Raw genomic sequence first — 14,879 nt, forward strand, 5'->3', positions numbered from 1 at the left:
TAAAAATAATAACGTTCAATTTTCGTACTATTTCTCTCATGTATGACGTATATTGTACATTTATAATTGAGGCACGGCAAACAGCCGTGACACATAAATGAGTAATATGGGAATTAGCAGAATAAATTATTCACAGATCAGCTTTCTCGGAATTAAATGATAATGTAATATAAGTAGCAAAGATAAGTAGAGAAGGAATATGTTGATATTGCTGATTTCATTCATCTCGCGTCATTATTCGAAGCTTATCCCGTTTTCTAATTTCTAAGTATTTCATGAATGTGAACAAAACCGAAAGCATTCACAGTAATATGTGGGATATACAGGGGGTCCAGATAAAAGCTTCATATTTAGTGAATTGGTTCTGGGGGTCGAAATATGTTGAAAACTCATGGCTAACTGAAACCAGAACCTTGTATCGAGGCGATTATTTTGTCGAAGACCAGGGACAAATTCAGTATGCAGGGATTTCTATTTTTTTATAAAAGGTCAACATTGCAGGGGGGCGTCTATTTTACGATAAAAAATTCAATCAGGTTATCAGCTAAGGGATAAGGAGTCATTTTGAAATAAATGTAAATATGAGGTTATTCAAACACAATAATTTTCTTGGAATTCCAAGAAAATTGTTGAGATTTCGAGAAAATTCCTAAAACCGATCAATTTTCATTTTAATTTCCAAACTCTTGATTAAGATCTTTTTCTAATTAAGAAATGTCAGTTATGAGTTAGGGCAAATTTTGGATTGTATAAACATGTTTAGATCCTGTACAGTATAAAACACCCGGTTTACTTTTCCAAGATTGGCCCAGATCTATCTCTGTTGTCCCAATTTAGGACATAGATTGTAAACTTTCCGTTATTGTGGCGCCACTTATTATCGATTCCAACTCCAATTCCGATGTGGGTTGGAAGAGGAAAAAGGAAATGTTTGTTGTCTCTGAAGGACACGCCTTATTCTATTGTGGCATTTTTGAAAATGATCCTCTTTCAACTTTCCTATGCAAAATGACAAATATTTTTAATGTATTTAGTTATTCATACACTGGTGTACAAGTACAATAAAATTTTCTAACACGTACATTACTCGGTCAATTGTAAAAGCCACATTATTCAACTTAAATTGATAATTAACTGAAGTGAAATAAATAAAGATCATCTTCCTGTTATAAGCGAACTGCAACAGTACTCAATGGCACTGTTCTTTCCTATTACCTTCATATCTATAAATTCTTCATTTGAATCCAGTTTTTACTGCAGTTTCGAACCTTTGGTCTGAGAGTGCAATAATTATATAGAAGTGTGAAGAAGAAACAAGGAGAAAAAAATATTCCAATTCCTTAAATGTATAGCTTTATTAATCTAGAAAATGAATTACATGATTTTAGATCAATAGGATAAGTTACACGTGGATTCGATATTTAAAATGTCGTCCAGTCCCCCACCTGAAGATGTTATTAAGAGCGAAACACGTGTAGTGTTGAAGATTGAGATTGAGAATCTCATCGAATACTAATATATTTCATTTGTTCAATTTTGGGTTTGCTGCGAAATGTTGAGTAAAGAAATTATCATCAGTGACCCTAATTTTAAATGAATTTCAACAATTTTAAGGCGTTGCTGAAAAGAATAGAATGCTTTTGTCGCAAAAGATAGTATCTGCCGAAAGTTACCAAACGGTCTAGTTGGACCAGACAGCAAAAAAATTTACCCATTTCTGATAGTTAATGCAAAATTTGATTGAAATGCCATAAGTTTCAGATTCAAAATGGGGTGCTGGAACAAATTCAGGTTGTTGATGTGGAAAAACTGGAAGCTGCAATCTCGTAGACCTATCGCATTTATCGTAGAAATAGCAATACCGCTCTTGATTATTGCGATCTTCGTTTTTGTAAGACACGAGATCCGAAAAACTGATAAACCTGAGGAAATTTATGAACCAAAACCAATATTTGCAGATCCGCAAGAGACTAATGTTAAGTAAGTTGAATTTCGATCGTTATATAGAGTATTTCAAATAATATGCAGGCTGTTTCATAACAAATTGGGAAAATGAATGGGAAATCCGAATTAATGAAAGAAATTCTAAATTTCATATTCAGGGGAGTGTGGGACCTCGTTTAAACCAGTCCATCATCCCCCTAGGAAAGAATTCTTCTATAGTACAGTATGCTCTTCTTGTCTGCACACTGGGGAATATCCAGAAAACACATCTTCATATGATGTGACAGTCAGAGAACACTGAAATGTTTTTTTGATGAAAAGATCAACTCATACATACGCTAAGCTTCTGCTAGTCCAGATAATAGGCGCTGCCTATCTGTCAGGGGCTTTATTAGATGGTTGGACAGAAAATTTTCTTCTGAATGGAACGCAGAAAGTAGTCTCAGGCAGTTCAGGCTTTTCATTGAGTTGGGGGACTGTCCTCTAAGCCTGAGGTAAAAAAAAACTCCTGGCCCTTTAGGGGAAACAGCTGAGTCCAGTGACTGTGACTGGTGCAATGACAGGGCCAACTATCCAATAAACATTTAATGACAATGGGACTTACTGGTTGTTACTTATGCCGCTGGTGCAAGAGCACTGAAGAAAGCACCCAATAATATATGAATTTTAGGGTAACAGTATGAAGAAAATCATTCAAGAAGGACTAATGATTCTACGATTATACTTAAGTATTACATGGTTTTTCTTGTTGTATTTTGTTTCAATCAATATTTCTTTTATAATATTATTCTTGTTTTTCATTTCCAGGGCCTACTGTCCAAATGACAACAAACTGATCAATGATATAATGGCATCTTTTCCAAATGCCAGACCCTTCGAAAATGCTTCAGCAATGGAGCAGTATCTAACAAGGGATAATTCCTCCTTCAGTTCGGATCTAGGGATACAGTTCAATCGACATATGTCACAAGAATTATCGAACAACAAGAATATTTCAATAACTTTCAGGTAACCTTTCAGGAAGCAACAACATCAGTATAATGATCTATAATTTTAATTATACTCGAATTTCAAGGTTTGACAATACGAACTCGAGGTGGCACACAGAGCAGCTTTTTCCACCATTCGAAATTGGTTACAACAATAGAAATGACAGAGATGCTGGTTAGTTGTATTTTGGCTTCTATAACATTGTACTATAAGGGGAAATGAATTTCTCAGTAACAGAAGAAACTGGTCTCAGGGGACTAAAAAGAAATTCCATATGAAAGACCCACACTATTTTATGACAAGGATCAACCCTTATATTTTCCTCAACTATTCATTAACATCCTGTATTTAAGGTGTTATCAAATAAGTGCGAAAGTTTTTATAATTATTTTTTTGTTGGTGGACAGTTGAAGGAATGGCATTTTGTAGGCATGTTCTAACCCCTAAAAACTTCTGCACTTGTTTGGTAACACCCTGTATATACCTAATGATATTTTCATCGATCATTTTCTTTCAGATTATCCTTCTGTATTTGCACCATTGATGTACACTCTAACTGAAAAACTTCTAAGATATTCAGGGAAGCCATTCAAATTGCCGAAAATGTTGATTCAGAGATTCCCTCATCCTAGTTACATACAAGATTTTTTCCTGATATCAATGAATCAAGCTTCTCTATTTGGATATTTATTCATGACAGCTTTCATATATACTCACATCAATATAGTTAAATCCATAACTTACGAGAAGGAAAAACAACTCAAGGTTAGTAGTGTCCATTCATTTAAAAGGCAATAACTCCAAAATGTACCGAAAAATATAAAGGGTCTTAAAACAAGCGCGCCGCGAGGGCTCTTTGCGTTCCTTAGGGTCCGTAGTATTCGATGTTGGGGTTACCTTAACTATAAGGTCTTTAAACATAGACCACACATCCTGCCGAAACTGGAACAGTGAATAACCGAAGAAATCCGGGCCGTACCGCTCGCATACAGGGTGAGTCTTCGACTCGTACAATTAGACCTCAAGAATCTACTGTTAAACTATTTGTACGAGACAAAGACTCACCTTGCATACTGCTGTGCTGAGCTGCTTGAATACCAATAAATCCGTTTTTCCTCCAACTTCCACATTTTTTTTCATAGCCCTTTGAAACTCGTCAGACAGTTTTTTGAGGTATCAGATGTAATTCTAGGAATCCATGAAAATAATGGGCCTACCCACATGGCTCCACTGGACTGCGTGGTTCTGCAAGTTCATTATACCTTACTTAGTGATAACAATTTTTTTGGTGGTCATGATGAAATACGAAACAAAAAATGGTCCAACGTTACTCTATGCAGATTGCTGTTTACTTTTCACATTTTTCCTTCTCTTCTTGTCAGCCATGATAACTTACTCATTCGCATTGAGTGTATTCTTCACCAAGGGTGAGTAAAAATCATTCATTTAATTTAGATTTTAAGCGATGTGTGATTTATGGAATCTTGTAGCAAACAGAGCTTCGGCAATGGCTGGCGTAATTTGGGTGATTTCTTTAGTGCCTTATGTAATGACACGTAATAGGAATTTAAGTAAAGGGCCTAAGTATCTTGCGTCGTTAAGTGTGGTAAGTGCTATGGCCCATGGATTCGATGTAATTATTTTACAAGAGGGATCTATGGAAGGTTAGAATTTATTGTTTTCATAAAAAACTTTTTAATGCAATATTCTTGTTTTTTGAAGGTATACATTGGAACAATCTTTTCAAATCTGATCTAGAGAATGATATCACTTTTGGGGGAATTCTTCTTATGATAATAGCGGATCTTATTTTATACATGTTAATTGCCCTATATGTTGAGGCTATCTATCCTGGAGAGTTTGGAGTGCCACAGAAATGGTATTTTATATTGACACCTGGGTTTTGGCGCAGGAGAAACGTAGAACAAGGTAATTTCATCTTCTTCACGACAAATACACTGCGCAAAAAAATTAACGCACATTATGGAAGTCTCAAATTTATTCTACAACTGAAGGTGTTCTCAATGATAATTATTTTTATCAGAATTATGCATGCATATGTTATCCACTTTCAACGGTTTTCTTCAATACAGATGTTTTTTCCCAGCAGGAATAAAAAAAGATGATATTATCAGATTTTGAATGTATTGGCTCCATTCTAAAATCAGTTGTTCTCGATCAATTCTAGTGATCAATAGTTTTTCTTTCGTTTGATTTTCTACACTCGATCGCTATGCAACGCGAAACACGCAATTTGACCCAAGAGGAATGTGCCCAAGCGGTAGTTTTGCGAGAAGAAGGGTGGACATACACAAGAATTGCAGAAAGGTTTGGAGTTTCCCATACAAGTGTGTCCAGAATGTTGCAGCGATTCAGGGAGACAGGTATGAATGTCCAAAGACCAGGACAGGGCAGACCACGGGTAACAACTGCCATTCAAGAACGTTACTTGAGAGTTTCTTCGTTGGGACAACGGTTTGCAACCGCTCGCCTCCTTCAAATTCAGCTTGAGCAAACTCATGAGGTGCAAATTAGCTCTCAGACAATAAGAAATCGCCTCAGAGAATATGATTTAAGGCCTCGTGTCGCGGCAAGAGACCCAGCTCTTACCCCAGCCCATCGAAGGGCGCGTTTGGATTTTGCGAGAGAGCATATTCATTGGGAAGAGGCCGATTGGCAAAGAGTTCTCTTCACAGATGAGTCTAGATTCTGCCTCTAGCATTGTGATCGACGTTCCCTTCTATACAGACGTCCACATGAAAGATATGCTCAGTGCAATTTCCTGAATACTACTGGTTTCGGGGGAGGATCGATTATGGTATGAAGTAGAATATCTGTGACTGCTCGCACAGACCTAGTGGTCGTTGATAATGGAGCTATGAATGCTGATAAGTAAAGGGTGTTTCAAATTACGCGGTTTTTTTTAAGAGTAAATAAAACACATAATTTGCATTAATTTTCAAAAACATTTTATAGGTAATTGAAGTATCATTTATGACATTTATGTACCAAAAATAATATCTGACAAATGGCCTCCTCTTGCAGCTCTACAGACGTCCACTCTTTTGTTAACATTTTCAATGATATTTTGACATAATTGAGTCTCTATATCACAAATGACACGAATAATTTCATCCTTTAGTTCAGGAATTGATTGTGGATTATTCTTATAGACCTGGCTTTCCACATAACCCCAAAGAAAATAGTCCAACGGTATCAAATCAATTGTGTCATTTGCAAAATGAGGTGTAGCGCCATCCTGTTGAAAGCAAATGTCCTCTAGATCAATATTTATTAATTCAGGCAACAAAAATTCGATTATCACCGAATCGGTCTCTTGAAATTTTTTAATAATTCGACCAACAGTGTTTTCAGATGGACGATTATGTAAACCATAAAATTCAAATAAAAACACTTTTCACAGTACGCTGATTTTCATAAAATAATTTAACAATTTGAACGCGTTGTTGTATCGTGTACGAAGCCATTTTTATAAATGTCATACATCACACTTTTTAAATGTCAAAATACCCAGACGAATTCAGTGCGCCATCTATATTTTATTTATTCTTCAAAAAAAACCGCGCAATTTGAAACACCCTTTATATAAGGAACATTCTTGAAGAGCATGTAGTGCCATTTGCCCCATACATTGGTGAAAATTTCATTTTTATGGACGATAATGCCAGACCCCATCGTGAGCGCATCGTTCAGGAGTACCTTGAAGACGTTGAAGTCTCTCGAATGGAATGGCCAGCAAGAAGTCCAGATCTCAATCCGATTGAGCAGGTTTGGGACAACCTCAATAGATGGCTGAGAAGTTCAGAAAATCATCCAACTACTCTTAATGACTTAGGAATCCAACTCGTAGAAATCTGGGAAGGATTAGATCAGAACATTTTAAGATCACTCATTTTGAGTATGAACCGTCGTTGCCGAGCTGTAATTAACGCAAGGGGTGGAAATACCAAGTATTAAATCACTTATCAGCATTTCAGTATTTTGAAAATTGTTCATTTCTATTCTTTCACATAAGATTCGGTGAAATCCTGAATTTTTCCTCCATTTAATGTGTCTTGTTTCATTCAAAACCTTCCCGAGAGAACATAAAAAATAAGTTAAGTCAATGTAGAGTTAACTTTCATTAAAATTGAGATTTTCAGAATGCGTTAATTTTTGTGTATATGAAATTTCAAGATACCAAAAAATTTATAAGAGCAATGACTTATTTGAGCAATAATTAATCAATTTATGTTTCAGATGACTGTCTTCTGGATCCGAATAATGGCGAATTCTTCGACGATGACCCCACAGACCTGAGGGCAGGTATAAGCATAAGGGGACTAGCAAAGAACTTCGGTAGCAATGAAGCAGTCCGAGACATATCCTTGAATATGTACGAAGATCAAATAACGGTTCTACTCGGTCACAATGGAGCCGGTAAGACTACCACCATGTCCATGCTGACCGGTATGTTTCCACCGACCAAAGGAACCGCTATAGTGAATGGTTTCGATATCAGGACCCAGATAATGTCTGTGAGGGACAGCATGGGGGTGTGTCCCCAGCATAACGTTCTTTTCGACGAGCTGACTGTGAGGGAACACCTTATATTTTTCAGTAGACTTAAAGGTTGTACTGGATCGAAAGTAGACGAAGAAGTTGAGAAGTTCCTGAAACTACTCTCTTTAGAAGACAAGGTGAGTAATATCAGTTTGTCACTGTAGCCCTAGACATAGGTGTGAGCAGAATGACTTGTATTAATGTTTAAAGGGTGAATCTTTGACCCATATAAATATTTTAACAGTAGATTCTTGAGGTCAAAAGAAACACTTTTTTTCCATACCATTTTTTCCGATTCGGCACTGATAAAAATATATAGCCATTTTAGTTTTCATATTGAGCTATGCCACCCTGGAAAACCAAAATAACCTTCAGAATAACTAGCTAAATCTGTGACTCTACACATCTGTGGATCTTTCAAACAGAGTTGTATTCAGCCAAAGTACCCAATTAAGATTAATCCAATAAATGAAAAACTATATTCCGAAATTCATTTCATTCCATAAAACCGTTTATGTGGTTTTCAACAGCCTGTATCTTTCAAATCAAGCCGATTTGAAAAAAATTGTTAAGGGAAAAGTGTTTCTTTTGATCTCAAAAATCTACTGTTAGTATACTTGTACCAGTCACCCTGTATAAATATTAACCGCGTACTTGAATTCCTTGGGAACAAGAAATTTTTTGAAATAAATAGGCTTTTCAAGGGTTTTACAATTTTCAAGAAATTCAAATAAACGGTCAATATTTGGTGGTTCCAAATACATTGTGACCCAATAAAAAGTTACTTCAGGGGGTCCTTCGCCAAAATAGGCATCACATATTTCACATATCATAAAACTTCTCTGTACCAAATTCAGTGATTTTCTTATGACCGGATTCTGAGATGAAAAAAAGGACAACCTTTAGGGCGAAATCTAGAGCAAAAATCAAAAATAAGGATCTCCTAATTTTGTCATGAGAATCTGCGACCAAATTTTGTTGCATTTATTTGGTACAACCTGTATTTCAATTCAAACCAACATGGGCAGGTAGTCCCATGGCAGTGCGACGAAATAAGGAAAATTGACGCAGGTTTATTAATGGTGCCTTTTTCTTAATAAAATGGTAAAGTATTATTCTCACTTGCAAACTCCAGCAGATCTGAAAGAGATTTGAGTTGGAACTGCCTCTGGACAGGACCTTATCACGATAATTGAAAGCATCTAGCTTCAAAGCCAGCAAATGAGCTCATAAAATGATTATTCTAATTGCCTGTAATACATATTATAATAAAAAAACATAGCAAACTGATGTAATTTGTTTCATATCGGTAGGCTGATTCAAAATCAACTCAATTATCCGGTGGAATGAAGAGAAAGTTGAGCGTTGGCATTGCGCTTTGTGGAAACTCAAAAATTATAATGCTTGATGAACCCACAGCCGGTATGGATCCAACAGCCAGAAGATTCATTTGGGAATTCCTACAAAAGCAAAAGAAAGGTAGGAAAAGTTCTTCAAAATAGTGAAAATATTGTTGAGATGACAAGATTACTAGTTGCATAATACAAAACATATTTTTGGAAAACCTAGGAGTTGGAAAAATCATTTTCTTCAGTAAACTCACAAAATCGAACTTTTTGGACTCGAATTTTCTAATTCCAGGAAGGACAATTTTGCTAACGACACATTTCATGGACGAAGCAGACTTACTTGGAGACAGAATCGCCATAATGTCTGGAGGTGTATTGCAGTGTTGTGGTACCAGTTTCTTTTTGAAGAAAAAGTTCGGCGCAGGGTATCACTTGGTGATCGATCAAACATCTACCTGTAACCCTAACAATATAACGAATGTTATAAGGAAGTACATTCCTAATATCGAGGTTAGTTCCAAACAAGAACATTTCTGTGAGATCCCAATTTTGATTGAAATTCGTCAGTATTATCAACACTGAAGAAATTTTTCTCTGTTGTATCCAGATCGAATCCAATGCTGGTACAGAGTTGACCTATCTTCTGCCTGAAAACTACTCTCCCAAATTTACTCATTTGTTAGCTGAACTGGAAAATAACTCTGAAGAACTAGGTATTAGGAGTTTTGGTATTTCTTTAACGGACCTGGAAGAAGTATTCATGAAGTGAGTTATCAAAAATTGAGAGTTTACTTGAAGAGTGTATCTATTTGGAGTAACCCATTCATATTTCATTTTTTTTTTTTTTTGTAGAGTTGGTAAGAGTAAAACCAGTAAAGATCTGCCTAAGACGAGAGATAATCGTGGAGATGGTAGTGATGCCAACTCAACGAATGGTTTGTACTATTTTTGTGACATACATACAGGGTGTTCCTAAATTGAAGGCACAACCGAAGAGGGGAAATTCCTTAAAGCATTTCAACAACAACAAAAATTCCCATAACATGGAATCGCAAACGTAATGTTTTCGAGATACAGGTTTGGATTGGTGTCAAAACAAGTTGTGAAAACACATTCATTATTAGAAACACACCACAATTCACTGAATTTTTATGACAATTTGGATTTTTCTGGGGATTTCGAGAGAATCCTTCAAAAGTTTTCGCTCAAAATCGGTACCAGATACGACAAAACTACAAGAGACCATAAAGTTTAGTATAACAACAAAGCTTCTTCTTACGTATTTTCAAATTAACAGCGGCTCACCAAAACATAGTTCTTGGGGAAAACAGGGGAAAGTGTCACCTTGTAGATTTGCTATCGATATTGGCGTGTCACATGGTGTGAACTATTTATTATAATATTTTCACCAAATTTCAATTGAATATCTTGTGAAGAGTAGATATTACGAGGATACATTGAAAAATTCTTAGCCTACTATAGAAGCAAACAAAATTTCAATGTCAAAATATTTTATTACTCAACATATTCTCCTCTTAATTGGATACATTTATTACAGCGAACCTGGAACGTCTATAGACCTTTCAAAAAAATGTTTCTTCTTGCTCTGCAAACCAGACCTCCACAGCTTTTATTACCTCCTCGTTGGAAGAAAATTCACGACCTTTTAAACTTTTTTCCAGTTGAGGAAAGAGATGATAGTTGGATGGAGCCAAATCTCGTGAATAAGGAGGGTGTTCTAGTAATTCAAACCCTAAATCACGAATTTTTTGCATGGCAACATGAGATTTGTGTGCAGGGGCGTTGTCCTGCAAAAACAAAACACCTTTGGCTTTCCGCTTCTATTCTCTTCAATTTTTTCCCGTGTAGTGGTCAGTAATGTCGAATAGTAATCTTCGGTTATTGTTCTATCCTTATCCAAAAAATCAATCATGATTACTCCATGGCAATCCCAAAAAACTGAAGCAAGAACTTTTCCAGCAGATTTTTGGACACGAAGCTTCTTAGGTCTTGGAGAACCAGAGTGTTGCCATTCCATCGATTGTTGCTTTGTTTCTCGATCGTAGGAATGTACCCAAGTCTCATCCATAGTAACAATTCGGTTTAGGAAGTCTACATCGTTTTCAAATCGAGCACAGATCGAACGCGATGCTTTTAACCTCGCACGCTTTTGAATATCCGCTTTAGTCCAATTCGACGGTCTGATAAAATCATTTCATGAACTGCAGCGATATTTTCTGGAACTGACACAGACTCTCCCGATCAGTCATCATCTTCAATGGAAAATTTACCTCTTTTGAAACTTGCAGTCCAAATTTCATGGTCGCATACGAAGGACATTGATCACCAAGGGTATTAAGCATATCTTCGTAAATCTGCTTACCTCCTAACCCTTCTAAATACAGGTACTTGATGATGGCTCGATACTCCAATTTTTCTATTGTCACAATTTCGATGGACATCTTATTTCTTTTAATTTATTGCGTAACTCTGGTTTACTTTTTTGACCTCAAACTTTTCACTGACACTTCTAATGAGTTATTGTTCGTTGCTATATTCGTCGCAATATTTTTTTATGCATGGATCTGGTCTAGGATAACTAGATATCAATACATCCTCGTATAAAAGAAAAACTTGAAAAAATTCTAACTTTAACACTCTGTATCTCGAAAACGCATCTTTTGCGGTTCCATGTAAGAGATTTTTTTTCTTAAAATTTTCAAAAGAATCTCCTTTTTCCATTTGTACTATCATAATGAGGAGTATTTTTTCATTTTAACAGATCTCATACATTCAATGTAGTGAGATTTTTAGAATAATTTTCATCTCTTCTAGTTCCCATTGGTATCAGCAACAAGGAGCGTGGTGTCACTTTATATGTTAACCAATGTATCGCCATAGCTCTGAAGAAATTGCTATCAGTAAAACGCACATGGGGAACGGAATTATTGAAAATAGTCCTTTCTCTCGTTTACATAATTCTCGTATTCAGCATCGACTTGTCAGACATCGCGAATCAAACCTTCAAACAACGAAGTTTCGACTTGAATCAGTACGATAAGCCAATAACTTTGGTCGAAACCAACGGAAATCTGCAAGAACCTTACGTTAACATGCTGCATAATATGAAGCAGAATGTGGAATTCACAGATAATATGACCGAGAGACTACTGGACTTGGTAAGATATCCATCCACAGTTTTACTCCCATTTTAAAGACTTATCAGTGTTCAATATTGTTACAATCTGTTTCAGACAAAGAAGTCGCCGTATCTTGTCAGATATAGATATATTGTTGGTGCATCCTTCAAGAACGACGAGGCACATGCTTGGTTTAATCCAGAACCATACCACTCTGTCCCCCTCTCACTCCAGTTGCTGCTGCAACAGAATTACAAGACGGCTTTAGGGGAAGATTTCAATATCAATTTTGTGAATTTTCCATTGCCCATGAGTGCCAGCGATAAGGTGAGTCTTATGATCTCCAGCTTCAGGTTCAGCAACAAATACATGGTGTTTTATGCCACCATCTGTAGCCTTCAACAATTGATCGATTTCAGAGGGCAAGAACTTGATAAACATAAAATGACGATATCAACGTAAAATATCCCAGTTTTTTCTTATACAGGGTGAGTCCTTGACTCATACAAATATTTTAATGGTAAATTTTTGAGGCAAAAAGAAACACTTTTTCCTCCACCATTTTTTTTCGAATCGGCTCAGTTTGAAAGATACAGGCTGTTGAAAAACCATAAAAAATGTTATGTATCTCACAAACGGTTTTATCGAATGAAATGAATCTCGGAATATAGTTTTTCATTTATTTGTTTAATCTTTTTCGAACACAAGATATCACCCACGTCTTCCAGTTTTCTCATTATGACCATATCATACCTTCAAAATAACAAAAATTCAAAGAACCCAACACTTGAAACTAAGTTGGACGCTATCTAATGAATATTTGAACGTTTTGTAAAATAAAAGTATTCTTCATATTTTCTCATATAATGCACTGTTTTCGAGTAATTTGATGCTGAAAAATCAAAAAATATCTGTGAAATTTGAAAAATTGGGTACTTTGGCTGAATACAACTCTGTTTAAAAGATCCACAGATGTTTAGAGTCACAGATTTTGAAGGTAATTCTGATTTTCCAGGGGTGGCACAGCTCATGAAAAATGGCTATATATGTACACTGCTCAAAAAAATTAACGCACATTATGGAAATCTCAAATTTATTGAAGGTGTTCTCAATTACAATTATTTTTATCAGAATTATGAATGCATATGTTATCCACATTCAACGGTTCTTCAATACAGATGTTTTTTCCCAGCAGGAATAAAAAAAGATGATATTATCAGATTTTGAATGTATTGGCTCCATTCTAAAATCAGTTGTTCTCGATCAATTCTAGTGATCAATAGTTTTTCTTTCGTTTGATTTTCTACACTCGATCGCTATGCAACGCGAAACACGCGATTTGACCCAAGAGGAATGTGCCCAAGCGGTAGTTTTGCGAGAAGAAAGGTGGACATACACAAGAATTGCAGAAAGGTTTGGAGTTTCCCATACAAGTGTGTCCAGAATATTGCAGCGATTCAGGGAGACAGGTATGAATGTCCGAAGACCAGGACAACGGTTTGCAACCGCTCGCCTCCTTCAAATTCAGCTTGAGCAAACTCATGAGGTGCAAATTAGCACTCAGACAATAAGAAATCCCCTCAGAGAATATGATTTAAGGCCTCGTGTCGCGGCAAGAGGCCCAGCCCATCGAAGGGCGCGTTTGGATTTTGCGAGAGAGCATATCCATTGGGAAGAGGCCGATTGGGAAAGAGTTCTCTTCACAGATGAGTCTAGATTCTGCCTCTACCATTGTGATCGACGTTCCCTTGTATACAGACGTTCACGTTCAAGATATGCTCAGTGCAATTTCCTGAATACTACTGGTTTCGGGGGAGGATCGATTTTGGTATGGGGTGGAATATCTTTGACTGCTCGCACAGACCTACCTAGTGGTCGTTGATAATGGAGCTATGAATGCTGATAAGTATATAAGGAAAATTCTTGAAGAGCATGTAGTGCCATTTGCCCCATACATTGGTGAAAATTTCATTTTTATGGACGATAATGCCAGACCCCTTCGTGCGCGCATCGTTCAGGAGTACATTGAAGAGGTTGAAGTCTTCCGAATGGAATGGCCAGCAAGAAGTCCAGATCTCAATCCGATTGAGCAGGTTTGGAACAACCTCAATAGAAGGCTGAGAAGTTCAGAAAATCATCCAGCTACTCTTAATGACTTAGGAATCCAACTAGGAGAAATCTGGGAAGGATTAGATCAGAACATTTTAAGATCACTCATTTTGAGTATGAACCGTCGTTGCCGAGCTGTAATTAACGCAAGGGGTGGAAATACCAAGTATTAAATCACTTATCAGCATTTCAGTATTTTGAAAATTGTTCATTTCTCTTCTTTCACATAAGATTCGGTGAAATCCTGAATTTTTTTTCCATTTAATGTATCTTGTTTCGTTCAAAACCTTCCCGAGAGAACATAAAAAATAAGTTATAAAGTCAATGTAGAGTTAACTTTCATTAAAATTTAGATTTTCAGATTGTGCGTTAATTTTTTTGTGCAGTGTATTTTATTATGGCGGAATCGAAAAAAATTTTATAGGAAAAAAGTGTTTCTTTTGACCTCAAGAATCTTCTGTTAAAATATTCGTACGAGTCAAACACAAGCCCCGTAGAACACATTGATAACAAATTCAAGATAACTTTACTAAAGCCACGAATAAAAAGAAATGTATACGTGATCCCTAAAAATGTGGAATTCTCCTCAATTTGGGTTATCACAGCATATGGAAGTTCAAACTCAAGAATTATGAGTTTCATTCATTAATTTTTCAAATGCACCGCGCAAACTATTCAAAATCATTCTTCAAATATGAGGTTTTCAAAATTTAAATAGCTTCGTTTCTAGTTTACGATTTGGCAACAGCGCCTACTAGAAAATAAAAAGAACAATGGCTTGTTT

The 14,879-nt window shown here is 36.2% G+C and overlaps 1 protein-coding gene across 1 annotated transcript in view; it reads left to right on the forward strand.

The window, feature by feature from the left end:
• The window catches only part of LOC123307529 (phospholipid-transporting ATPase ABCA3-like), a 28,810-nt gene that overhangs the window by 606 nt on the left and 13,325 nt on the right, over window positions 1-14,879 (forward strand). The window contains exons 2-15 of the mRNA XM_044889880.1: window positions 1,762-1,980; window positions 2,752-2,952; window positions 3,020-3,108; window positions 3,452-3,699; window positions 4,127-4,361; window positions 4,425-4,598; window positions 4,657-4,863; window positions 7,195-7,634; window positions 8,811-8,976; window positions 9,139-9,356; window positions 9,454-9,611; window positions 9,699-9,781; window positions 11,682-12,025; window positions 12,101-12,313. Coding sequence (XP_044745815.1) covers window positions 1,769-1,980; window positions 2,752-2,952; window positions 3,020-3,108; window positions 3,452-3,699; window positions 4,127-4,361; window positions 4,425-4,598; window positions 4,657-4,863; window positions 7,195-7,634; window positions 8,811-8,976; window positions 9,139-9,356; window positions 9,454-9,611; window positions 9,699-9,781; window positions 11,682-12,025; window positions 12,101-12,313 — 2,988 coding nt within the window. The 5' untranslated portion in view covers window positions 1,762-1,768. The remainder of the gene's footprint in view (window positions 1-1,761; window positions 1,981-2,751; window positions 2,953-3,019; window positions 3,109-3,451; window positions 3,700-4,126; window positions 4,362-4,424; window positions 4,599-4,656; window positions 4,864-7,194; window positions 7,635-8,810; window positions 8,977-9,138; window positions 9,357-9,453; window positions 9,612-9,698; window positions 9,782-11,681; window positions 12,026-12,100; window positions 12,314-14,879) is intronic.

Source organism: Coccinella septempunctata, chromosome 1 (genome assembly GCF_907165205.1).
Source record: "Coccinella septempunctata chromosome 1, icCocSept1.1, whole genome shotgun sequence".
In the NCBI taxonomy this organism is placed as follows: domain Eukaryota; kingdom Metazoa; phylum Arthropoda; class Insecta; order Coleoptera; family Coccinellidae; genus Coccinella; species Coccinella septempunctata.